The sequence below is a fragment of the Caretta caretta genome, chromosome 3 (genome assembly GCF_965140235.1).
Source record: "Caretta caretta isolate rCarCar2 chromosome 3, rCarCar1.hap1, whole genome shotgun sequence".
NCBI classification, from domain to species: Eukaryota; Metazoa; Chordata; order Testudines; family Cheloniidae; genus Caretta; species Caretta caretta.
The window spans coordinates 132812067-132838418 of record NC_134208.1 but is presented as its reverse complement, the minus strand read 5'-3'; the positions used below and the strand labels follow the sequence as shown (position 1 = coordinate 132838418).

Here is a 26352-nt window from a genome sequence, read left to right as displayed (position 1 = left end):
AGTTCTGGGTGAAGCTGGGACAGAGAAGGAAGGGTTTTCCCATCTTAAGCCAAAAGCCCAGCCTGGTCAGGGCCTAATTCTGATTCCACCTTTTGATTGAGCCAGCGAAATACTAATTTGTTTTATATAATGGAATTTAAAGCCCAGGCAGACATCTTAAGTTGGATATCAATTGACTGCTGTAAAATTAAAGGGTGTTTGCGTCATGAGATGCTCCACTGGTTCAGGAGAACCGGTGACACCACCACTCCATTGCATGACTCTCAGAGGAGAAAAAAGTCTAAGATATAGGGAATCGTGGGTCATTGATTTTAACAGTGAGTTCTTCTAATATGCAACAAGCCAAGCAGCAACTAGTGGTGAGCTGGAGCTGGTTCACACCGGTTCGCTAGAACCGGTTGTTAAATTTAGAAGCCCTTTTAGAACCGGTTGTTCCGCGAGGGACAACGGGTTCTAAAAGGGCTTCTAAATTTAACTGGCCAAAAGTGGCGCCTTAGGCACCGACTCCATGGGTGCTCCAGCCCTGGAGCACCCAAGGGGAATATTTGGTGGGTGCAGAGCACTCACCGGCAGCTCCCCGCCCCAGCCCCGGCCCCAGCTCACCTCCGCTTCACCTTCACCTCCTCTCCTGTACGCACCACCCCACTCTGCTTCTCCGCCCCCGCCCCCTGGCGCTGTTCGCGCGGAAAGCCAGGGTGGGCTGAGAAGCAGGCCGCGGCTTCCCACTCAGGCCCAGGGATGTGGAGGTGAGCTGGGAAGGGGGGCGCGAGGAGGGCCGGCCACACCGCAGCAGGTAACCCGGGGGGGGGGCGTGCAGGGGAACCGCTCCCCGCCTCAACTCACCTCTGCTACCCTTGGCCTGAGCGTGAAGCCGCCGCCTGCTTCTCTGCCCCCCCAGGCTTTCCGCGAATCAGCTGTTCGTGCTGTTCAGCTGTTCAGCGGAGGGGGCAGAGAGGAGGTGAGGTGAGCTGGGGCTGGGTGTGGGACAGGGAGCTGCCGGTGGGTGCTCTGCACCCACCAAATTTTCCCCATGGGGGCTCCAGCTCGGATCACCCAGGGTCGGTGCCAAAGGCTCCACTTTTGATGTGATCAGTGGGGGGAGCGGCCGCTCCCACCCCTAACTACGCTCCACCGCCCCTAGGAGCCAGAGGGACCTGCCAGATGCTTCCTGGGAGCTGCCCCAGGTAAGCACCTCCAGGACTTCCCACCTCACCCCCCGGCAGGTGCCTCTGGCTCTTAGGGGTGGGCACCCACTACGGTGGCCCACGAGACCCTCCTGCCCGGTTCTGGGGGCAGTCAGGGGACAGAGGAGGGGGGTGGATGGGCCAGGGGTCCCGCGGGGTGGGGGTGGGCAACGACCCCCTCGTGGGGTGAGGAGGGAACCCATTGTTAAGATTTTGGCAGCTCATCACTGGCAGCAACTATTAGTTTATCATTTATATTGCATTTAGAGAAGTATGCTACCAGCTCTGCTATAGCTATGTCCAATATTGCTCAACATCTAGCAAAGGAACGATTTCTGCAAAACAGGAAAATGTGAATGCTGGGAAACCAACTGGGGGGAAATAACAACGACACTAAGCACAAAGCACACATTCACCTTTCTTCCTCCTCTTTTTAAAACTTTTTAAAGATCAACACCTCTTGGAACAAGAAGAAGAACTAAAGAGCTAACAGGTGTTCTTCCTCAGGGCAATCACCATTATGGTATCCATCAATGCCACTAATACAAGTCATAAAATCTTCCACCCAGTTGTTGATGAGGATACAGAGTTTGATTGCAACTTAGACTTCAATAGATAAAGTGAGGGTCTAGGAGCACATAAGGAAAGCTTAGTGCAAAGAAAAGAGGAGGAATTAGATGTAGTGATAGATACCAGATTCTGAAAGCAGCAGAGCTAATGGGATTGCAGACAAGAAGGAATGAACAATGAATGAGCAAGATGCCTTCATCACCAACATACCTCAAAAAACTAGGGCCCAGAATTGGGATCCAATTATCATTTCCTAAAAATGATACCAACCATTTTTATTATGAGGCATAATGCAATACAAATTGTCCATCTGATCCTGCAAATACACTGTATGAAGGCCCATTTACAGGATCTGCTATAGAAAAGCTAGTTGAGAGAGAGAAAGAGACAGACAGACAGAAGGAAATGCCATTTAGAGGGCACAGAAGAATATTATACCAGGATCAAATCAGCAGGTGCAAAGTAGGAAATATCTTTTGAGCAGCTCACAAAAGAGATTAATTGTAGTGGGGCAAAGAAAATAAAAGTTTGAGTTTCTGGAGAGAATTTACCCAAGGAAATTTCCTTAAAATCCATTTAATTTGGAATACTCTATTGTATTTTCAAAGACAAAAAGTTAGCTCTCCAGAAGAATTTATATAAGTCGGGGATAAAACTCATTCTTGGCAGGAATAGCAGTATCCAGAGAAGGGAAAGAATTGCAACTGACACAAGGAAATCCCTCCCTCCTTCTCACCGTGATTCCTATATGTGCTCCATTCAATTCAAACACTGATTATACTTTGAAGATGGTGGGGCAGATTTTCTTCTCCAGCCAAAATCCATTAAGCATAGGTAAAAGATCAGTTACACAGCTCCATGAGTTGGTGGGCTGTTCTGCAACAGCCTCAGAGCAAGTTAGGGCAATTTAGGGGCTACTGTAACTTACACTGGCTAAGGATCCACCTCTTCCCTCCCCAGAACACGCTCTGTGCCAGTGAGGAAGGTGAGAGGTTGTGTCAGGAACTGACTCGGACATCTTTACCTCCGCTGAGAGAAACACTCCACTCTCAGAGAAATTCTCAGCTGGCTAATTACAGCTAGAATTAGGCTCCTTTGAGCTGCCTGAGCAGTACAAAGAGACCAGATTATACCTTAGAATGGCGGTTCTCAAACTGGGGTCCTTAGAGACTGCACAAGGGTTCTGCAAAATATTATGACTAACTAAAAAAAAAAATCTCACCACACTTCTGCATTGCCTAACGATGAAAACCAACAAATGGTGCATGAACAATGCTGTAATACTCTCATTGCATTGCATACTCTCATCAACATAAAAAAATCTCACTGCTTTGTGACAGCAAATCAGAAGAGATGTGTTTTGTTTTGTTTTTTTATGATTGAGACGTCTTTGGTGGGTGGAAGTGGAATATATTTTTACAGTGTGTGAGCAAATTACATTGAAGAATGGATACATTTTTAAAACGTCCTCATACTAGTACTGCTAGTTGTGCTGAAGTCATGGACAATGCAGAGTCAAGGAGTAAGAAACAAATGACGAACAGAAAGTTTGATGAAAGTTATACTGATTCTGGTTTTATGGAATTTAGTTATGGACAACCCCAATGCATTGTATGCTTATAAATCCTATCAAACAAAGCAATGAAATCCACAAAATTGAAACAACACCTCTCAACAGGCACCTTGAGTATAAAGATAAACCCAGAGACTTTTTTCAATGAGAAAGAAGAATACAATCAACAGAAAACTCAAAAGACAAACATAACATCAGTTCCAGAAAAGGCTCCGAAAGCATCTTTCTTAACAGCACTTCAGATTACAAAGAGTAAAATATCCTGTACCACTGGAGAAGGACCAATTCTTCCAGCTGCTATAGAAATGTGCAAAGTGATGGTAAGGGAAGATGCTGCGAAGAAACTTAAGGCCGTAACACTTTCTAACTACACAGTTAGTAAGAGAATTGAATCACTTTCAAATAATGTAAAATGCTATCTAACTGAAAGGCTACGTACATGTGAACGATTTGCAATTCAGCTTGATAAGACAACTGACGTTGGTAATGCAGCACAATTATTAGTGTGTGTTTGTTATGTTTGACTGGGGGAAATTTTGGAAGATTTTCTTTTTTGTCAGAAGTTACCAGAACAGACAACAGGTCAGGAAATATTCAAATTATTGGATAATTTCATGAAAGCTGAGTAGCTGAATTGAGAGAAATGTGTTGATGTTTGCATGGATAGTGCTGCTTCTATAATAAACAGTAGGAGTGGTGATGAAGCAAGAATACGAGCCATAAATCCACAGGTAACTGAAACACACTGTACCTTGCATTGCCAGGCCCGACCGTCAAAGAAAATGGAACCTGAACCTGAATTACATGATGTGCTCAATGCAGCTGTGACAGTTGTGAATTCTGTAAAGTTCTGGCCTTTGAATTCATGCCTTTTTGCAAATCTGTGTTTAGAAATAGGTGCAAGATATGACAAATTATTGTTTCATACGGAAGTGAGTTAGCTATCTCATGGCAGAGTGTCAAAAAGAGCTGCTGGGTTTTCTTTCGGTGCACAATCCCAAGATTGCCGTAAACTTTTCTGACCCGATATGGATTGCAAAGCTTGCAGACCTCACAGACATTTTTAACTGGTGAAATCCACTGAACCTGTTCACACAAACGGGCAATACCACCATACTTGAGGTGAGTGACAAGATTACAGAATTTCAGAAGTAATTTCAGAATTTCACATTAACAAGGGATAGGCTCAATGGTTTGAGCATTGGCCTGCTAAACCTAGGGTTGTGAGTTCAATCCCTGAGGGGGCCATTTGGGATCTGGGGCAAAAATTGGGGATTGGTCCGGCTTTGAGCAGGGGGTTGGACTAGATGACCTCCTGAGGTCCCTTCCAACCCTGATATTCTATGATAAGTAGAGGTTTGGAAAACTAGAATGAGCAGTAGACTCTCAGATATGTTTCCTCTATTGACAGATTTTCTGGATACAAACAGCATGACAACTGAGTGACAGATCATTGCTCACCTTTCAACTTTGGCAGAGTACTTCAGAGTTTACTTTAAAAATATAAACATGGAGAAATACGATAGGGTTCGGTATCTGTTCTCAACTTTTGCTACGTTGTCTTGCCGTTTGAGTGAAAAAGCAGAACAGGAGCTGGTTGAACTGCCCTGCAGATTCAGGCACAGACACCTTGCCAGTTTTGGTCAACTGTTGCTGTGGAGTACCCAGTTTTAGTTACAGAAGCAATGAAAGTGTTACTACCTTTGCCAGCAACATATATATGTGAAGCATCATTCTCTACCATGACATCGATGAAGACAAAGTTCAGGTCCCAACTGGAAGTGGAGAATGATTTACAAGTTTGCTTGTCAACCAAGGATAGACAGACTCTGCAGTAAGAAACAGGCACGCCCATCTCACTGATATCTGTAAGTACTCAAACTCCTGTTCTTAAAGCATTACTAACAGTATGTGTTTATATGAAGCATGTGTGTACTTTTGTAAGTTTCTCAGTCTGGGGGTCTGGGATTAACACTGCATTTGAAAAGGGGTCCATCAAAAAAAAATAATTTAAGAATGCACTCTAGGAGTGCAAGGTGGAATGATCATTTATGTGAATGGTGTGCGCACACACGAACACAAATATATAATCTTCCCTGCATTATATTTCTCCCTTCATGTTTTCTCTGTTATCTTATTCCCAGAAATTTCTTGCTCTTTGCTTTTTTTCCTACAGCCTCCATCTCCTCTTTCCATCTTTATCCTCCCACTACACACTAGCATCCTATCCAATTACTACTCACCAATCCTTTCATTCTGTATCCCCCTGATCTATTTATCCCCAGTATACAACATTACACAATTGGTTAGGGGAATAATGGGTTTTGGCTTGAGAGAGGTTCATCTTTTTCTGAAGCATCTGGTATAGGTCACCACTGAAGAGGCAGGATACCGAATGCAATAGATCAATTATATATTGAGGCCTATATTCCCAAGGAGCCCAATTACCCAAGATATTGAGGAGGAGTACTGAAATGCAATAGGCACACTGAGACATTAGCTGAATTTTCTTCCCCTTTCTTAATAGCATTTCTTGACCGTGAGAAAGTTACAAAAGATGAAAGAGGAACACCCGTATCTTCTGATGGAACAGCAGCACAACTTAGGAATCAAATAAGGAAAGACTGAGCAAGCTTTGCGTAACATAAAGCCATTTTGTCAACTTGGTAGGATTCCAAGGACAATATCTAATTTGCATAAAATTAAGCAGATTGCAACATGATCTCAAGCAAACAAAGGAGTTAACATCACATTAGCATAAACATGTGGAGTGGTGGTTAATCATATGTTCACCACCAGGCATAGGCAAATTTCTACTCTGATGGCTCTGTTTTACCTAATCTCAATTATCATTAAGAGACATGAAGTGTTTTAAACTAAAAGCCAACCTGTTGCAAGCCTTTTAGCACCCATCTGGAAATAATCTTATTCCCCAGTCTCCAATGTCCAGATTTATTATGAGAGGCAACAGTGTCAACACAGTACATTTGGTAAAAGGGAAGTGGTTAAATACACATTCCATGCTACTAACCTGTACCACCACCTTACGCAGATATAGGTCACAAAAGAGGGATGCTCTTATCTTTTTAAAAGTATTGGAGATCATATCACAATCAATCACTCAACCAACTCCCATTTTCAGGCCAGCTACTATATATCTAATAGAACAGTTATTCAGTGCTATTAGTTAAATGATGACCTAAGATCTCTATTCAGTCTAAGGATCTTAATATTCTTTCCAAATGAGGTATAAGCCTTCTTGGCCTAGTTTCTACATCTGGGTCTAATTTACACTTGCAATGATAAGACTAATTATGAAGGAAGTGAAGAAAATTAGTGACTCACTCTCACTCACGCACCTTCGCTGTCTCTAAGCATTTGTCAGATTTCATTACTATTATTTTCAAGAAGTAAATTGTTTTCACACAGTTACAGTACCTAAAGAGACTATAACATACATGTAATCTCTCTCATCTGCACAGCTAGTAAATTGACAAAACATCACCTAAAATGGTGGATTACTTCAGATCTTCCGCTCTACCCTTTATTTTCTTACTATGCAAAAATTAGAATTATACCTTTCATCACAGATTAACCTATAATTTTCAAAATAGTGAAAATGAATTTAAAATAAATATTGCAACAGTATTTTTTATTTATATGGATCAGTGCAATATTCTTCATTACAAAGGGTTACCATGTTAACCTTAGCGAATTTGTATTTCCTTGCTATTTTTGAGCATTAATTTGATTTGATCTGTAATCTTGCAGCACCAATTCTTGTGCCTCTGAGCCATCTCCCCAGATAAGAATATTCCTTCCTATATTTCCATATCCCTTCCTGCACCGATCACAACCTATTTTATAAACTTTTAAAGCTTTGCTAGAATAAGCAATTTTTAAACTTTATAAAGCTTTGATACAGTATCTCAGAATAGTTTTCTTTTACAATGGTACATATAAAAGACACTGACCAAAAAGACTGCATCAACAGTTTTTTCTCAACAGCTGTATCTCTATTAACATCTCCCCCGATCCCCATCCCAACCCAAGGAAGCTAGCATTCTTCTTTCTTTGGCTCCCCATTACTTTATGTATCTATCTGTGAGATGGTACTTTTATTAACTGTAGTTCCAGCAGAGCTACTGATTCTAAATCCATGAACTCTCTACTAACGTCCTATTTATTATGTTTTATGAAAAATACTGGGCAAGAGCCTCAGGTGGTGTAAACTGGTGCAGTTCCATTGATTTCAAAGATCTGAGCTGTAAATAGTGGTAGAAGGGAGATGTGAACACCCAAAGTGGTTTCTAATTTTTTTGGAAACTTATTAGTGTCTTCATGATATAATTGTATTGTATTTATTACATACCCTTCATAAAGCTGAAGATTCCCTAACATTTCTGCTGATTAAATTCTAGATTAAGATATAATGAAGAGGGGAAACTACTCAGTTTGTATGATATTTTACCCCACGCCAGCAGAATGGCTGTTATTTATCGGGTATTGAAATGCAGGCTAAGTTATTATTGTTTAATATTAAACAATATTCCTTCTGTTCTCAAATGGTTCCAGTGCTTGTCTAGGTTAAGATTAAATCAAATTGAACTGGCAGCACTAGTAGACTTTCATGTTTGGGATTGCATTTATTCTGGGTTTTTGTTTCTTCCATATAAAAGATTAAATGTCTTTTTGCACTTTGTGGAGCATTTTGCCCATTACTGTAAATTGATGTGTCTGGAATAGAAAGGTGAGTGTAGGTAAAATGTTCGTTTTGTTTGAATTACCTTGCATATCCATGAAATAGTATTGCCTTTCCAACTCTCCAAATTGTAAATATTTTATATTTAAATTCATATAACTAATATATATTACTTGATAATTGTACTCCAAGGTACCAGTATCAAACTGAACCTTTGGGCCAATATGTCAGACTTCATTTGATAAACTTTCTACTTTGACACTGTTCCCTCAAGGTAATTATGGGGTTGGCTAAGAACAAAGTAACATCATTAGCATATAGGGAAATTTTGTGCTGGGTATCCTTTAACAATGTGGTTGCAGTGGATTCATTCAGTGAGTGATTCAGTTGCCAAGGTAAAAAGCACAGGTAACACACAACATCCCTACTTGGTGCTTCCAGATTGACTGAAAACTTCTGATTATATCCACTGTTCTTCATCTTCACAGCAGGTTACAGATAAAGGTTTTGTCCAGCTAAGAAAGTTATCCACAATTCCATATTGTTCCAAACTGCTCTAAAATAATTCCACTCTACATGATTAATGCTTTCTTAGCCTCTAATGCTAAAATACAGAATCATTTATTTGATTAGTCAGATAAAATAATCCCCCAGCAGCCATCTAACAGTCTGTTAGCTGCCTGTCTCTTCTTTGTATATATAAGTGGATGATATTTTGTTTAAACCCCTAGCCTAAACCTTGGCAGATATTTTTTTTTTTTACAGGTCAGTTCATACCTCTCAACTGTGTCTTTTTTGAGGGATGTCACTCATTTTAGTCCCTAAGATATTAATATCCACACATTTGGTGTTCCCCTCATTTTACTGCTGAAAATTATTTACATCAAAAATAAATAATCATTAAACAGATTGTGCAGTTGTTTATATTAAAACTCCATTATCTTTTAAGTTTCCTCTGTGAATAAAGTTGTGTGCCTGTGAGGGGACATGTCCTCACACTGGTATGGAGGAGGCTAACAAGCTCCTGTGGGCCTATTCCACACTAATGCACCTGCAAGGCTTGTTCAGCCTTGAGGAGGAGGAGTTGGGAGGGGGGATTTACTTAGGAAGGAGCAGTGAAAAAGGTTGCCCAACGCAGAGGCTGCTGGTAACAGGTAGTCCAACTGAGAAGGAGACAGGCACAAGACGCATTGCTCCTGAAGTCACCCTGACTAGACAGCAAAGCAATATGCCCCAAGAAGAGGAATAGAAGGTAAACTCCTCAAAGGAGACTGAGCTCTTAGAGCTGAATATCTAGGGTCTGCCTGAGAGACTGGTCCCCTTTCCAGCCAGATTCTCCTCTCTTGCAAGGAGAAGGGACTGAGCCCTTAGAGCTGACTATCTAGGAGCTGCCTGGGAGACTGGTCCTCTTTCCAGCCAGATCCTCCTCTCTGGTAAGGGGAAGGGAAGAGGAAGAGCCAACCCTCTGCCTGTGGGTGGTTGCCCTCAGTAAGTTCCCCCAAGGGCCGCCAATTGGGGGAAAAGAGAGGGTAAGCAACGGACTGTGGGACCTGAGGAGGGGGTCCATGGAGCCCTGCCCCACACCATCCCTCTCATTTGGGGTCTTTTGCATGTCATGATCCACATTTGGGACTTGGGAGATTGAGAGATATTAGTAGGATGTCCGGACAGTTAGACATTTACTGACTTAGGGAGGGCTTCTTTTATTGATGCTGTAAACTTCTTCCCTATCAATGTGGTATTGAAAATATCCACCAATGGGTTTATTAGCACTTTTTGAACAGTTTTATAGAGAGGATGCCAATCTACACCAGAGGTTCTATCTGATTTAAAATCTGAGATAGCTGTCCCTCAACATCATGCCCACTAAATCAATTAACACAGCATATATCCTCAAGGGAGCTTTCCCACACACCATCTAATAATTAGTTTCTAAATATATATTTAGTGAAATAACTGAATATTCTGCATCTCTTTATGTGTGTCGTAGTGTCCCTTTAATGGATCATTAATGTACATATGATTTCTGCTTTAAATGTCATTTCTGATTATAGTCAACCTATTTAGCCTTGTGTCTTGATTATTCATCTCAAGTCAGATCCTTGCATTTCTTTGGGAATTGTTTTCTTTTTCTCTTGCTCATCCTCAATGTCCTTCCCTGGCAACTCAGTATTTCTTTCTACAAGTATCCAGAAAGATTGAATAATTTACTTCTCTTCTAATAGATCTTTCATAATGGTTGTATTCTTGTAGGTCAAGATAACTTTGAATCAGAAACTGCATCTGTATCTTAGGTATTTCCCCCTCCTTCCTTCCTCCACCTGCAGTTCTTCAGTTGACTTTATTTTTCTGCACACCCTCAGTATATTAGCCAATAAATCTTGACTTTTTCCATCAGGAGGTCTTTTTGTTGACAGTAACATAACTGTACAGTTATGTCCCTGAAACAATTTTTTATGCTTGGAGAAGACTGCGAGTCCTATCTGTTGTTACTTCCTCCACTGCACTAAGATTTAAAATGTCCTCAGTGGTATTCTTAACTATTAGCATAAGATTGCCTTTCTCCAAGCTTCAAAGATTTCTTTTATTCTCACATTGTTCCTTCTTTCACAGTTCTCCACATCACCAGCTGTAGAGAACATGGGTTAAATTTTCAGAAGTGTCTATATGGCTTAGGAGCCTAAGTCACTTTTGAAAATGGGACTTAGGCTCTTAAATCATTAGGTACTTTTTAAAACTTAACCCCATATTTTCCTCTCAACTGCTTGACTCTGGCCTGCAAATTCACTAGTACATATACATCCTCTCCAACTCTGATCTCAGCTGTATTTTTTTCTATATCCATTAGTTTAGAGTGAATGTCCATTCTGAACAGTGCTGGCCAAAAATTCCTTGACAGGGCACTTTTCTGTCAGAAAATGCTAATTTCATTGGCAGTAAAAATGTTTTGTGGAGACTATTCTATTTCTCCAAAATTACAGTGGAAACCAGGCAGGGAAAAAAACAGTTATTAATCTTTCCTTAACGGTTGTTCTTCAAGATGTGTTGCACATGTCCATTCCAATGTAGGTGTGTGCACACCCCGAGCACGGTTGCCAGAAATTTTTGCATCAGTGGTATCCGTTGGGTCTGCTCAGGTGCCCTCTGGTGCCACATGCTCATGGCGCTGGTATAAGGGACCCTGCCAACCCCATTGCCCTTCAGTTCTTTCTTTTCAGCCAATTCCGAAGAGGGGTAAGAGGGCAGTTCTTGGAATGGACATGTGCAACACATCTCGAAGAACAACACTTACAGAAAGGTTAGTAACCGTTTTTCTTTTTTGAGTGATTGCACATGTCCATTCCAACGTAGGTAACTCTTAAGCAGTTGTACAGGTGGACAGCTCAGAGTTTAGTTGACATGCTGACTCTAGTACCACTTTGCCAAATCCAACATCATCTCTAGCCTGCTGAGTGACAAGACAGTTGCTGTTCTACAAATGTCTTGGCATTTGCACTAAAAAAGTTGCCAAAGATGCTTGTGCTCTTGTGGAATGAGCTGTCAGAACATGAGGGGCAGGAACCCCTTCCAGGTCGTAACATGTGAGGATACATGACATGATCCATGATGAAATTCTCTGGGCTGAGACAGAAAGACCTTTCATCCTGTCTGCAATGGCTACAAATGGTTGGGTAGTTTTCCGAAACAGCTTGGTCCTTTCTATGTAGAAAACCAGAGCATGCCTAACATATAGTGAGTGAAAAGAAAAGGAGTACTTGTGGCACCTTAGAGACTAACCAATTTATTTGAGCATGAGCTTTCGTGAGCTACAGCTCACTTCTGAGCTGTAGCTCACGAAAGCTCATGCTCAAATAAATTGGTTAGTCTCTAAGGTGCCACAAGTACTCCTTTTCTTTTTGCGAATACAGACTAACACGGCTGTTCCTCTGAAACCTGTCATATAGTGAGTGGAGTCTCTGCTCTTCCCTGTTGGAGTGCGGTTTTGGATAGAAAAACTGGTAGGAAGATAGCCTGATTGCTATGGAACTGGGAAACAACCTTGGGAAGGAAAGCTGGATGCAGATGCAATTGGACCTTGTCCTTGAAGAATACCGTGTAAGGTGGCTCTGACATGAAGGTACGGATCTCAAATTCTTCTGGCCAAAGTGATGGCCACTAAGGTGGTCAACTTCAAGGACAGGTACAGTAGGGAGCAAGTTGCCAACAGTTCAAATGGTGGGCCTGTCAGTTTTGATAAAACCAGGTTGAGGTCCCGGGGACTGTGGGGCGGCACTGGGTGTCGCACATAGGGGTACAACCTCTCAAGAAAACCATTAGAAATGTCATAGGGGTGAAAAGCTGAGATTGCAACCAGGTGGACTAACAAAAGCCATGGTTAGATCTTGTTTTAAGTGTAGTAAGTATTCCAGAATGAATGGTAGAGAGAATTGTGTAGGTGAAACACCCTTCTGGGAAGCCCAGATAGAGAACCATTTCCATTTTACCAAGTAAGTAGCTCTGGTGGATGGCTTTCTGCTTCCTAGGAGGACTTTGCAGACCTACTCTGAGCATGCTAGTTCTGGAGGGTTCAGCCATGGAGCTTCCAGACTGTCATATGGATGGACACGAGGTTCAAGTGACGCAGATGGCCATGGTCCTCAGAGATTAGGTCTGCATTACAGATGCAGAAGGATTTGTATCTCCACAGAGAGATCCAGGAGAGCAGCAAACCAATGCCGGGGGCGGGAGGGGGAAGGGGCAGGCCAGGGCTGTCAAGATGACTCACACGCAATCTCACTTGATCCTCAGCAGGACCTTGTGTATGAGTGGAATAGGAGGAATGAAGAGATGTCCTGTCTCAATAAAGGAGGAAGCCATCTGCGAGAGATCTGGGACTGTGGGCCCAGGAAGGAGCAGAACTGGAGACACTTCGTGTTGTGCTTTGTCGTGAAAAGATCTATGTGGGGTGTTCCCCACCTCTGGAAAATGGCTTTTACGACATCTGGGCAAAAGGACCACTCAGGGTGGTCAGAGAAGGATCTGCTGAGGTGATCCGCTAGTTCGTTCTATGTTCCCGGTAGTTAGGAGACTCGAGGTGAATCAAGTGGGCTATGCAAAATTCTCACAATCGAATTGCCTCCTGACACAGGGGAGAAGAGCAAGCCCCTCCCTGTCTGCTGATATAAAACATCGCCATTGTGTTGTTTGTGAGAACTGAGGCATTCTTGCCTTCCACATGGGGTTGGAATGCCTGGGAAGCCAAGTGGACCGTTCTGAGATTCTTGACATTGATGTGTAGAGAAAATTCTTCTGGACACCAAAGGCCATGACTTCTAAGGAAGCCCAAGTGATCACCCCAATCCATTGCTGATGCGTCTGTAACAAGGGATACCAGTTGGGTCTCGTGGTGCTGGCTCCTGGTAGTCACTGCCAGCCTCAGTACCAGAGCCTGGATCAGGCTCTGATCAGAGTGGCAGTAGTGCTCTGAGTAGGGATATCTGGACTGGGGGCCTTGCATCCCGGGAAAAGCCCAGGGGCTCCAGAAAGGCCACTGTACCAGTATCTGCCACTGTCCAGAGGACCATGCAGCTGATGAGATACTTTGACCCGGGTCCATTGCAGGATAGTGCCGCCTTGAATGCAGGTGCCAGCTCCTGCACAAGGCATAGGACTCCAACTCCAGCGAGTCTCTGTTTGGAGACCAGAGAGGAGTAATGTCCACCAGTGTTGGAGATTTGTGCTGAGGAGGAGGAGGAGACTGGGGCTGGGTCATCATTGCCAGTTTCCCTTTAGAAGGTAACAGGGACCTCGGTACCACTGTAGTCTGCTCTTCCCTTCCTACAAGCACCAACATCATCGGCTCTTATATAGCCAGAGACATGGGTACCAACATTGAGAGTAGGTATCTCACTGTGACAAATGCCTCCAGCGTGGAAGGTACCGCCAAAGTCCTGGTACCACAGTGACCCTCCGGTGCCAGGCTCAACAGCACCCACACCAGGGCTGGAGTCAATGACACCACATGTGCTGCTGGAGTCACAGAGTGTCCGGGTGCAGGTCGCACTCTTCAAACGTCTCCATGGCCCGCTGACCTCAGGGTCGGGGAATGTCCCCTCTCGGACTTCTTCTGCTTCTTCCTCGGCACTGAAGATGGTGAATGGTGCCAAGGTTCTCAACCGGCGGCAGGAGCGCTTCTCCTCAGCCATGGAGATGGTGAACAGTGCCGAGGTTCTCGCATGGTGGCAGGAATGTCATTCCCGGGTACCGACGATGGTGAACTGTGCTGAACATCCCAAACAGCAGCAGGGATGCTCCTCACTGATGCCGAGGTGCTCAGTGCTGAATCCAAATGTCCTGGCTCTGAGGGAGGTATTAGCATTGCCTCCATTAAAAAGGCCTAGCATCCCGGTCTTTTTTGGTATGGGGCTTGAAGTCCCTGCAGACCTTCCAGTGCTCCCAAATGTGAGCTTCCCGCAGGCACTTGAGGCAGCTAGAATGGGGCTGCTCAGAGGCATACCCTTTTTGCAGGAGGCACAAGGCTTGAAACCTGGTGACAGAGACATGGCCTGGCACCGGGAGCGGAGAACAAATTCCACTAAATGGAGAACGAACTATGTCTAAGTCTATCTAACTACAACTTTACTATGCAAACTAACTATGTTCAATAATTGAGAATAAAGTCCACTGAGAAAGTACTTGCAAAGCAAGGACAGAGTAGTTCCAGTGACTGTCACGGGTGGTAAAAAGGAACGGAGGGGGCACAGCGGCGCTATGAGTGCGCTATACCGGCGCTATGAGTGCGCAGTTCCAGAGGGCACCAATGCCAACCTGACAGATACCACCGAGGGAAAAATTTCCGGTGACTGTGCTAGGGGCGTGCACACACCTACATTGGAATGGACAAATGTAATCACTTGAAGAACTACCCAGGGAACCCAGGGTCCACAGCAGCTTACCAACGAGATTACTCCTGAGCCAGGGACCCCAGAGCTTCCACACCCTGTGGCACCAGAGCAGCCCACCATGTACACTGCCCTGGAACTGAGGCTCTTTTCCCTTTCCTTTTCTCTACACAGCTATAATTCTGAGTGCTTTGATATATCTTAGAAGCACTTCTATATCAGCTTCTTTAGCAGGAAGGGTCTTTTCTTTCTCAGCTGTAAGCAGCTTGGAGCCATTTGCTTTCTACAGAGAGCTGAGACAAATCACTCCAAATTAACATTTTACTTTGTGAAACAGTTTAAGGATATGATTCCTCTTGGGGGTACCCATTAGATGCCTTACGGGTGAGCTTTTAAGTGGGTGGTGACTTTTGCTAGTCAGTGGAGATGGATTCTGCAGTTTCCCACTTTGCACTGGAGGTTCAAGATACCATCCCTGAAAGGTGCCCCCTAGCAGCACTAAAACATAAATCTGTATTGTCATGATTTGTAATAACTGATTTTTCCCCATTTTCCTTTTATTTCACTTCAATTCTCTTAGTTAATATTAACTTTATTTTTATTCAGCCAGCATCCAACATATACAGTAATATAACTTACTAATTCTAACTATTATAACTACATTGTTTTATATGGGAATATTTGCACATAGGCTTTTTGCTGGTAATGCTACATTCTTGTAGGACTGTAATAATGCATATCCTGCAAGACTAAACTAGTACTACTGCACTTTACCAAAGTGTATCTATTGCTGGAAGCAAAATATTTCTCCTTGCAATATAACAAAAACTGAATGCTTTTTGGAGTTACACATAAAAGACCCACAAGGAATATTTTACAGCAATACATGTTTCAAACAGTGTGGCATCATCCTATACAAAACCCTTAATTATTTCTTTCTAGCAACTTTTATCTATGAGTCCTCCAAGTGCATGCATCAACGAAGAAACTAAGAACTTAATGGGAAATAAAAGAGAGGTTTATTTACAGGTGAGAAAAAAGTTCAACTAATACAAACTTTCTGGACAACTTAATAGCAGGGTATTATGTTCTCCTGTTTGGTCTCTCACTGCCCAAGCCAGCAAAGGCTGAGAATACTCTAAAGAAGCATGGTGTTCATTTTTGGAGGAAAAGAACACACGCAGTTCTTCCAAATAACCACCTCGCCTACACTCAGTGGTATTTATGGATTCCAGAAAGAGCAAACCACCCATACTTAGCCAGTGGGACATTGTTGTGATTCAGCACCAAATGGTGTGTGTGGAGTACGGGAAAGTAAACAATTGACTCCACTGGAAACCCCACTGGCTGCATGGCTACATGTTTTGTGCACACACACATGCAAGGGCAAAGCTAACAAATCTGAAAGAAGAGTGGCAAATAAACTATCCAGGTCAGTACACTGAGAAACAATGGATCAATATCCACCATTACAGATGTGTCCGCCTCTTTCCCGCCATATCTTAAAGAGTGTACAGTAAGTAGGATATTTAATTTTCTTCTCTTTAACTAGTATGCAGATTTTATCAACAGCCATATCAAAATTTAGCTATGAATCAGCAGAAGAACCACAGCATCCAAGTCATCAAATCCATCCACACTTAATTCAAAAATTAAAATAATGTTGCTTCCTCTCTACTTTAAATTGTCTCACTCTGTTGCTCACAGATCCTTGTTACTCCATGGTAAAAACGAAAGAAAACTGTAGCAACACATCACATAGGGCATAATCTTGCCAAGCTGCTGTGCTGAGTGCCCTCAACTTCTCCCAGTGACTTCAGAGGATGCGAAGGCGACACAGCACCTCCCACTGAATTCAGTGGGATCTGTGGTTTACACCAGGCTCAGCACTTTGCAGGAACTGGCTCATATTCAGAAAATAAAACTCCTCCTAAACTGCAATATAAAGATACTCCTCAGACTGACAGCGTCATAAACTTTTCACTTTCTACCTCTACTCTTCTTGCTTTTCCTTAGGGCACAACTGCGTAAAGAAAAATCTCAGGGGGCCTGAACTCCTCCCTACTTAGATGCCTCATGTCTGGACATTTGCAACCGCAGTCAGGTTTCTGTCCTTTTATGAAGTTTTATTACACCTTCAAAAAAAATTACTTAATCTTCAAAACCCTACTAGTAACAAAGAAATACAAACAAGTCAAGTCACATGAATCACACATACCAAACAAACACTACCAGTGCAGAAAAACAAAAAGAGCCAATGGAAGAGAACCGCATGAATTTACAGAACTGGAGCCCATAATCCTTACTCATGGAAAACTTCCACTGAAGTAAATGGGAGTTTTGTCTCAGTAAGGATTGCAAGATTGCACCCAAACAGATTATTCTGTCGACGAACAAACTTCAGAATAATTTGCTTCTGTTTTGTCAGAGGTTAACAGTTATCATTCCTGCCAGCATTTGAAAGCAAAATATAGACATCTGGAAAGGGGAAAATGAAGGAACACTTTATAAAATCCTTGATATACTCTTGGACTAGAAGAGCTTTTCAGAGGGCCAAAGTGAAAGCAGTCACTCCTAAAAAGGCATGCAACAGCAACATATTTATAGCACTGAGAAGACAGTTTACAGAAGCATTAAATTGTCTCTTGCATCCCTTGCTGAACCCTAAGCAACCTCTTTTAAAAACTAGTACAAAATGCTTTGCTACAGAAGATTTCACATGGTGAACACATTTTATTTCCTGAAAGTGTCAAAATCTGATGCACCAATTCTTTATGGCTTCTTCACTCTCGCAACACCAAGAACTGTAAATCTGGTGTCTGGCTACTTTGCGCAAAGCAGCTGGAGAATACTGGTGAATCTGGTGCATGGTTCCAAAAAATACACAGATCCGTGTTTCTTTAATGTATGCACAAGAAAATCCATTACAGCTCTGACCTTGCAATCCTTACCCAAGCAAAACACAAGGGGTTCTAGTCTTTAAGAGACTCATGGAAGACTGTGGAAATTGAGGATGCTTGGCATCTTGCAGGATCAGGGCCCTAATTATTTGCATTTGGATTTTGTTTGATCCTGAAGTCTGCATTCAAGTTTTACATTATTCAGCTGTAGAAAGCAGTACATGTGATACCTCATGATACTTTATTCTAAAATTATGTATGCTTTTGTAAATAGCACTATAGCTTCTAATTAAGAGAGTAAATAGCCACAGCACAGGTCATGTGTGTCCTTTTGGCATATATAAAATACACACTGGCCTCTTTCTTTAATTTGGTGCAAGACTGAATACATTTTGTGCCTGAATCCATACCTCCTCTACTTTGGCTTGTCCTCTGTAGCAGGTGCCTAATGGAGAGGTATCTACTTACATGCGTAGGAAAGACTTGCTGAACTACAAAAGCCAGCTCTTTAACTTAGAAACAAAATTATGCTTAGTCTTTTTTCCTTAGTAAATGGTGCAGTAATCCCAAATAAGTGGCATGTAACCCTGTTATGAATCAGGCTCTGTATTCACATTTCAGTGTTTTACTGGTTGTAAATAATAGGCACGAGTGCATCCACGGACCAAATTGCTCTTTTGCTGCCAACATTAGTTGTTTAATAATCTAAACAGCAGAAGCTACCAATTATTGTATTCCGTTTTATGGTGTCATTTAAAATCCATCCATATAATTATTATACTTTTTGTTATTTGTAAGGCTCTTCTGATACTGAAGAGTGATAGGTACTTTTAACGTGTAAGAGTCAGGAAATCTACCGATCACATATTTATATATTTGGACTATGCTGAAGATACCACATTCTCAGTAGGATTATTACATATCCCCCTCACAAAACATTTTCTAAGACATTGTGGTAATTACACAAGGAATCTTTACTCTCTAGGAAATCAGTGTGAATATGCACAATGCTAGTATGAACTTAAAGTCATTACCATCATATCTCTTATCACGTAAACCTTACCTGATACAGCAAGCATTTTGGCTTCAAGTAAAGCTGGTAGTTGGGTCTCAATATCACTCACTTTTCTCCTCAAAGTACTGCATAGATTCTGACTTGCACAAACCTAAATTAAGGCAGACAGTCACAATATATAATTCATTCATGAAAAAATATAAAGGCAATTTAAATAGGGCTTCAAATGTTCTTGATTTCCAGACATGACATAACATTCTACCATAAGGTAAAAAAAAAATTAATAAAAAGTACCTCTGTAAAGCCGTGTATCAGAATTCATTGGCTTTGCCACACATTCCAATATAAAAACGAGAAAACAGTATTGTATTATTAGCTATCCACATGAGAGAACTAACACAGACAATGTTTCAGAAGTAGATATTGTGACTGAGTTTAAGTAGAAGGCCAAGATTATGAACTTTGCACCAATGGCCCATTTTCAATAATGGTATCTGGTAACCAGTGGAATTCAGGTAAACAGAGGTTTGGGATTTTAAGAGTCAGTAACACAAAGCGTACAGGTAATTTGTTTCTCAGAAATAACTTCCTATACCCCTTCTTCACTGGAAACATCAAATTCTACTATACTACTATGGGTGGGCAGTGGAGTTCCACCTCAGATCACGTCTCCACTTAACACACAGCACTTAGATATGTTTATAGTGAAATCATATAAGTTTATTTAACAAAGTATTGAGATTCAAGCGATAGCCAGGAGAAGTATTTGAAACAAATGGCAACATATAAAATAAAATCATAACACACGTTCTAGATCCCAGACTTAATTAACACTCATGTCTTGTAGAGTTTGGTTCACCCAAACTCCTTTCAGTGTTTTATACCCAGCCTTGGCTGTGACCCTCCTTTCATGAGGCTGACATGCTGTCAGCTTGCCTCCTACATGAAGGATTCGGTGTGTTTCTTTGCCCCCACTGGATATACCAGAACAGTCCTTTGCCTTTTTTCATAAAAAGGACACCTCCTACTGTTCATTTCATCTTGTAGATTTTGCAATCTCTTATTTAACCCGGAGGGGTTCAGTATGCATATAGACATACAGTACTGTGGCAAATTGCTGGCACGATTATGATGGGTCCCACGCTTCCTCTTCTTGGGGGGGGGGGAGGGGAAGGGGTTCAGGGTGCAGTTTCCTGCCCCTGAACTAGGGTATCTACTGTCCCACTAGTAACCCAGAGAAGGGTAGTGGAGAGGGAGGGACCCGGGCCCACCGTCTACTCCAGGTCCCAGCCCAGGAGCCCTAGGGATAGTGGCAAACCACTTGAACTAATGCTTCCTTCCCCTCAGCTACTTCCCCTCCTGCTCTTCAGCTTGTGGGGCTTCCTGCCCTCTCTCTGCACAAGCCGGGTATCTCTTTACCTAGGGTCTTGGTCTTTTAGCCAGCCACGGCACTTCTCCAAACTCTCCTCTACTTCAACTCCTCCAAACTGCACTCTGCTCCAACTCCTTCAAACTGCTCTTTGCTCCAACTCCAAACCACTCTGCTCCAACTCCTTCTTCTGGCTGATTGAAGCAGGGAGTTTTTAACAGATGACTGGCTTCAGGTGCTCTAACTGGCTTCAGGTGCTTTTAATTAATCTATAGAAACCTTTCTTCCCTCTACAGGGAATAAGGCTTCTCCTCATCCTGGGACTTACATATTCCTCCTATATCACTCTCCTGCTGCCTTCTGGCCATGCTGTATGACAGTAGATAATACCCAAATGACCAGACAGGAAAATAGATATCAGTTATCTCCTGCCTGAAAGGAACATTTCCGAGGTACATCACCTCTTGGTGACCTGCCTAAACTCCAAGATCTTAAGATCACAATTTTTAGTATAGATTCATAATTCCTTACATATTAAAAGTACATTTTGCAAAGATTATGATGACCGGTGAGCCACTGGCTCTCAGCCGAGACCTCACATGCTACCCTTCGGTGAACTATTATGCATATATCCAACCCAGAATATTCCTGTAAAACCATATGCAGCTCCTGTGCCTTTTGCCATTTGGCACCAGGACCCTGGGTCACAACTTCCAGGTTCAAAAATATAACTGGATCTGCCAGAAAGACTGTGAAAAGCCAAAGCACAGGACAGTAGGTAGTATGGGGGATAGAGAGAGGAGAAAAGGGATATGAAAGCAAACAATACTTTACATTTAATGTACTTTACCACTTCTGAAAAATTTTGCAGATCATAAGTAATTTACTGCTCTTACATTTTCCCAAGCTCTACTTATCAGATTTTAGAGTTCCAATGGAAAAAATAACAAAGCAAAAAAAAAATTATTATTGTAAAGGTTCATATCAGTGTGGCAGTCAACACCCTTGGCTTTAAAGACAATCATCAAGCAGTTACCTAACATGACTATAATGGGGTAGCTAAATCTCACACTGGAAAGACAGGGGTGCAGAACAACTCTGGGGCCAGCCAGGGAATCTCTTCAGTACAGCAGGGTGGCATGTGGAGAGAGACAGACCTGCACTCACTGTTATGGAGGGGTTACGCCAGGAGAGTATCTGTAGGAGGAGCACTGCTGCATGAAGCTGGGACTTTCCAGCCTTCAGAGGCCCTTGACTGCATTGCAAGGGACAACCACAAGCCACAATGTGCCCCAAGGAGGGAAAAAGCGATAGGAAGAGACCCTGGGGAAGGGTGTTAGCTAGACCACAGATAGCGGGTGTCTTCCTTACAGCACCCAAGACAACACCTGGGTCAGATGCCAGTGGACTTGGAGGGCCTGGTTACCCCTACCCACTGCTGCTTGGCAGGGCTGCCACCACAGACTTTTACCGCTAGGCAGGGCCAACGTTATAGACTCTAACCACTAGAAGGGGCTGCCTCCGCACTCGTACTGTCACTTGGGAAACGATAGCAGTGGATGGAACCTAGTGTACAACATTAGGCAAACAGGCACTGGCCATCTTTGAGGAAACTGGATTTGAACTGAAATTTTAGGTGAAGGCTTGCTTGCTTTTCCCAGCCTCCTTGATGCACTGCCTTCCTCAGTGATGCAATACAATGTACATATAAACAGACAAAAATACCACTGCTGTCTCTTACATACACTCACATAGATTATCTCTTGGTAAATGAATTATACATCGCACCCAGCTATTGTAAGACTATCACCAGATGCATCAAGGAGGCTTATTTTAACTATATAAAATTAACTATAATGCTTAGAACTCACTGCATTTATTTATCACATATATCCCTTTATTTCAGCTAAAAGCATCTGTTAATCATAATTGGGCCAGCTATTATTTTAGCCAATAAAACTATCCTTCAAGCTGTCACTATTAATATAGAAGCCCTTTCTAAATCTTCCTATTAAATTGTAATGCATATATTTCTAGTCACTGCTGTACATAATTTAATTTCTCCCAATCTCCAGATAGTCCACTTTATTTTCTTGTCTGTATTCCATCTAATTTATCCAATAATTTTCTTGTGATGCTGAGGAACTATAACAGGTGGGAACATGTGCAGTGACCCAGGCCTCAGCTCGGCTTTGCCTACTGTGAGGAGAGGCAGAGACAAACCAACACAATGGAGATAATAAAGTTTAAAATTTAAGGTTAAGGAAAAAAACAGAAATTTGTCAGGAACAATATTTTATATTATATTATTACTCTATTATTTATATTATATTAAAATCCAGTACTCACTTAGGAAAATAATAAAACCTAAGTTACCACCACAATAAAAGACATTTTTCAACACCATGCTGTGTCACTCCAAGAGGTAATCAACTCCTCCTCTCCCTGGCTGCAAAGTCCTGCTTCACCCCAGTTGTCCCACCTTCACCATTCTCCGACTTATGATGCTCCTTTGCTTCAACTCTGTGATGACCACACCTAGGGTTGCCAACCCTCCCAGAATCCAAATTGATCTCCTAACTACTGAAACCAATCTGGTGGCTACTGAAACCAAACTGGTAGATTTTAATAGGCCGCTAAAAGTCTGGTTGGCAGCACAGTGGGGATAAGGCAGGCTCCCTACCTGCCATGGCTCTGCACGGCTCCCGGAAGCATTCGGCACGTCCCTCTGGCTACTAGGTGTAAGGGCAGCCAGGCAGCTCTGCGCACTGCCCCTTCCCCAAGCGCCGACTCAGCAGCTCACATTGGCCGGGAACCGAAGGGGGGCCTGCAGGCACGGGCAGCGCACAGAGCTGCCTGGCCACCCCTGAGCCTAGGAGCCGGAAACGCCGGTTGCTTCCAGGAGCTGCCCGAGGTAAGCACCACCCGGCCGGAGCCCACACCCCGAACTATTTCCCACACCCCAACCCCCTGCCCCAGCCCTGAGCCCTCTCCTGCACCCAAACTCCCTCCCATAGCTCTGACCCTGCATCCCCTTCTGCACCCCAACCCCCTACCCCAGGCTCAGCCCAGAGCCCCCCCCCACTCTCCGAACCCCTCGGCCCCATCCCATAATCCCTCCTGCACCCCAACCCCCTGCCCCAGCCCTGTGAAAGTGAGTGAGGGTGAGGGAGAGTGAGTTTCGGAGGGAGAGGGGTGGAGTGGGCAGGGCCTTGGGGAAGGGGCAGGGAAGGGTCCGCTGAAAGGGTGTTTGGGTGAGGAGGAGCATGTGGTTTGGATATCCCTTAGGGGAGGATCTATTAATAGAGAATCTCTATGTCCTAGTGAGGACGAGAGGCTGGAAAACAATAAAATACAGGCAGGGCCTGATCAGAAACAATCAAATAAAAAAGAGTCCCATTCAATTACATCGTGTAATGGCAGACAGCTAAAAGGAGACAAGTTTTTAAAATGCTTATATACCAATGCTATTCTAAATAATAAAATGGGAGAACTAGAGTGCCTCGTATTAAATGAGGATATTGACATAATGGGCATCACAGAAACTTGGTGGAATAACGGTAAATCAATGGGATACAGTAATACAGTGATTCCCAAACTTTAACAGCCCGCAAACCCCTTTCACTAAATTGTAAAATCTTGGGAACCCCCTCCTAGAAATGAATATTTCCACAGATTTAAGTTTAAATTTCCTCCGCACTCTGCACTCCATGGGGCTCCTGCTGCTAGACCCCATTGACCGCCCCAGCCAACTGAGCTCCGGCTGCACATCCCGCTGACCACCGGGGCTCGGGCTGCCAGCCCCAACTGCCAGGCCCCGCTCTCCCTGGGGCTCAGGCTGTCTGCCCTGCAACCAGTTCCCATCTGCTGCCTCCAGTGCCCGGGGTTCTCTGGCCACCATTAGTGACATTTTTCCGGTGAACCCCCTGTACCGTTCTGCGAACCCTCAGGGGTTTGCAAACCCCAGTTTGGGAACCACTGCAGTAACACCAGGGTACAAAATATATCGGAAGGACAGAACAGGTCATGCTGGTGGGGGTGCTTTCATTATATGTGAAACAAAGCGTAGAATCAAATGAAGTAAAAATCATAAATGAATCAAACTGTGCCACAGAATCTCTGTGGATAGAAATTCCATGCTCTAATAATAAGAATATAGCGGTAGGGATATATTACCGACCATCTGACGAGGATGGGGATAGTGATTGTGAAATGCTCAGAGAGATTAGAGAGGCTATTAAAATAAAAAACTCAATAATAATAATGGGGAGATTTCAATTATCCCCATATTGACTGGGTACATGTCACCTCAAGACAGGATGCAGAGATAAAGTTTCTTGACACCTTAAATGACTGCTTTTTGGAGCAGCTGTTCCTGGAACCCACCAGAGGACAGGCAATTCTTGATTTAGTCCTAAGTGGAGCACGGGATCTGGTCCAGGAGGTGAATATAGTTGGACCGCTTGGTAATAGTGACCATAATATAATTAGATTTAATATCCCTGTGGCAGGAAAAACACCACAGCAACCCGACACTGTAGCATTTAATTTCAGAAAGGGGAAATACACAAAAATAAGCTCAACTTAAATGTATACCCCAAATTAAAAAACATAGTAAGAGAACCAAAAAAGAGCTGCCGTAGCTAAACAACAAAGTAAAAGAAGCAATGAGAGGCAAAAAGGCATCCTTTAAAAAGTGGACATTAAATCCCAGTGACAAAAATAGAAAGGAGCATAAACACTGGCAAATGAAACATAAAAATACAATTAGGAAGGCCAAAAAAGAATTTGAGGAACAATTAGCCAAAGACTCAAAAAGTAATAGCACATTTTTTTAAGTACATCAGAAGCAGGAACCCTGCTAAACAACCAGTGAGGCCACTGGACGATCGAGGTGCTAAAGGAGCACTCCAGGACAATAAGGACATTGCGGAGAAACTAAATGAATTATTTGCATTGCTCTTTACGGCTGAGATTCCCAAACCTGGGCCATTCCTTTTAGGTGACAGAGCTGAGGAACTGTCCCAGGTTGAGGTATCATTAGAGGAGGTTTTGGAACAAACTGATAAATTAAACAGCAATAAGTCACCAGGACCAGATGGTATTCACCCAAGAGTTCTGAAGGAACTCAAAAGTGAAATTACAGAACTACTAACTGTAGTCTGTAACCTATCATTTAAATCAGCTTCTGTACCAGATGGCTGGAGGATAGCTAATGTGACGCCAATTTTTAAAAAGGGCTCCAGAGGTGATCCCGGCAATTATAGGCCTGTAAGCCTGACTTCAGTACAGGGCAAACTGGTTGAAACTGTAATAAAGAACAATATTGTCCGCCATATAGATGAACATAATTTGTTGAGGAAGAGTCAACATGGTTTTAGTAAGGGGAAAATCGTGCCTCACCAATCTACTAGAATTCTTTGAGGGGGTCAACAAGCATGTGGAACAAGGGGATCCAGTGGATATAGTGTACTTAGATTTTCAGAAAGCCTTTGACAAGGTCCCTCACCAAAGGCTCTTAAGCAAAGTAAGCTACCACGAGATAAAAGGGAAGGTGCTCTCATAGATTGGTAACTGGTTAAAAGACAGGAAACAAAGGGTAAGGTATAAATGGCCAATTTTCAGAATGGAGAGAGGTAAATAGTGGTGTCCCTCAGGGGTCTATTCTGGGACCAGTCCTATTCAACATATTCATAAATGATCTGGAAAAAGGGGTAAACAGTGAGGTGGCAAAATTTGCAGATGATACAAAATAACTAAAGATAGTTAAGACCCAGGCAGAGTGTGAAAAGCTACAAAAGCATTTCTCAAAACTAGGTGACTGGGCAACAAAATGGCAGATGAAATTTAATGTTGATAAATGTAAAGTAATGCACATTGGAAAGCATAATCCCAACTATACATATAAAATGATGGGGTCTAAATTAGCTGTTACCACTCAAGAAAGAGATCTTGGAGTCATTGTGGATAGTTCTCTGAAACCATCCACTCAATGTTCAGTGGCAGTCAAAAAAGAGAACAGAATGCTGGGAATAATTAAGATGAGGATAGAAAATAGGACAGAAAATATCATGTTGCCTCTATATAAATCCATGGTATGCCCATACCTTGAATACTGTGTGCAGATGTGATCATCCCATCTCAAAAAAGATATATTG

The 26352-nt window shown here is 42.8% G+C and overlaps 1 protein-coding gene across 7 annotated transcripts in view; it reads right to left on the bottom strand.

The window, feature by feature from the left end:
• The window catches only part of DISC1 (DISC1 scaffold protein), a 352964-nt gene that overhangs the window by 171646 nt on the left and 154966 nt on the right, over positions 1-26352 (bottom strand). For all 7 annotated transcript variants that reach the window (XR_012667726.1, XR_012667727.1, XM_075126899.1 and 4 more), the window contains one exon: positions 18874-18976. Coding sequence is in view for 5 of the 7 variants with exons in the window: in XM_075126899.1 (XP_074983000.1) it covers positions 18874-18976 (103 nt within the window). In the remaining 2 variants the exon portion in view is untranslated. The remainder of the gene's footprint in view (positions 1-18873; positions 18977-26352) is intronic.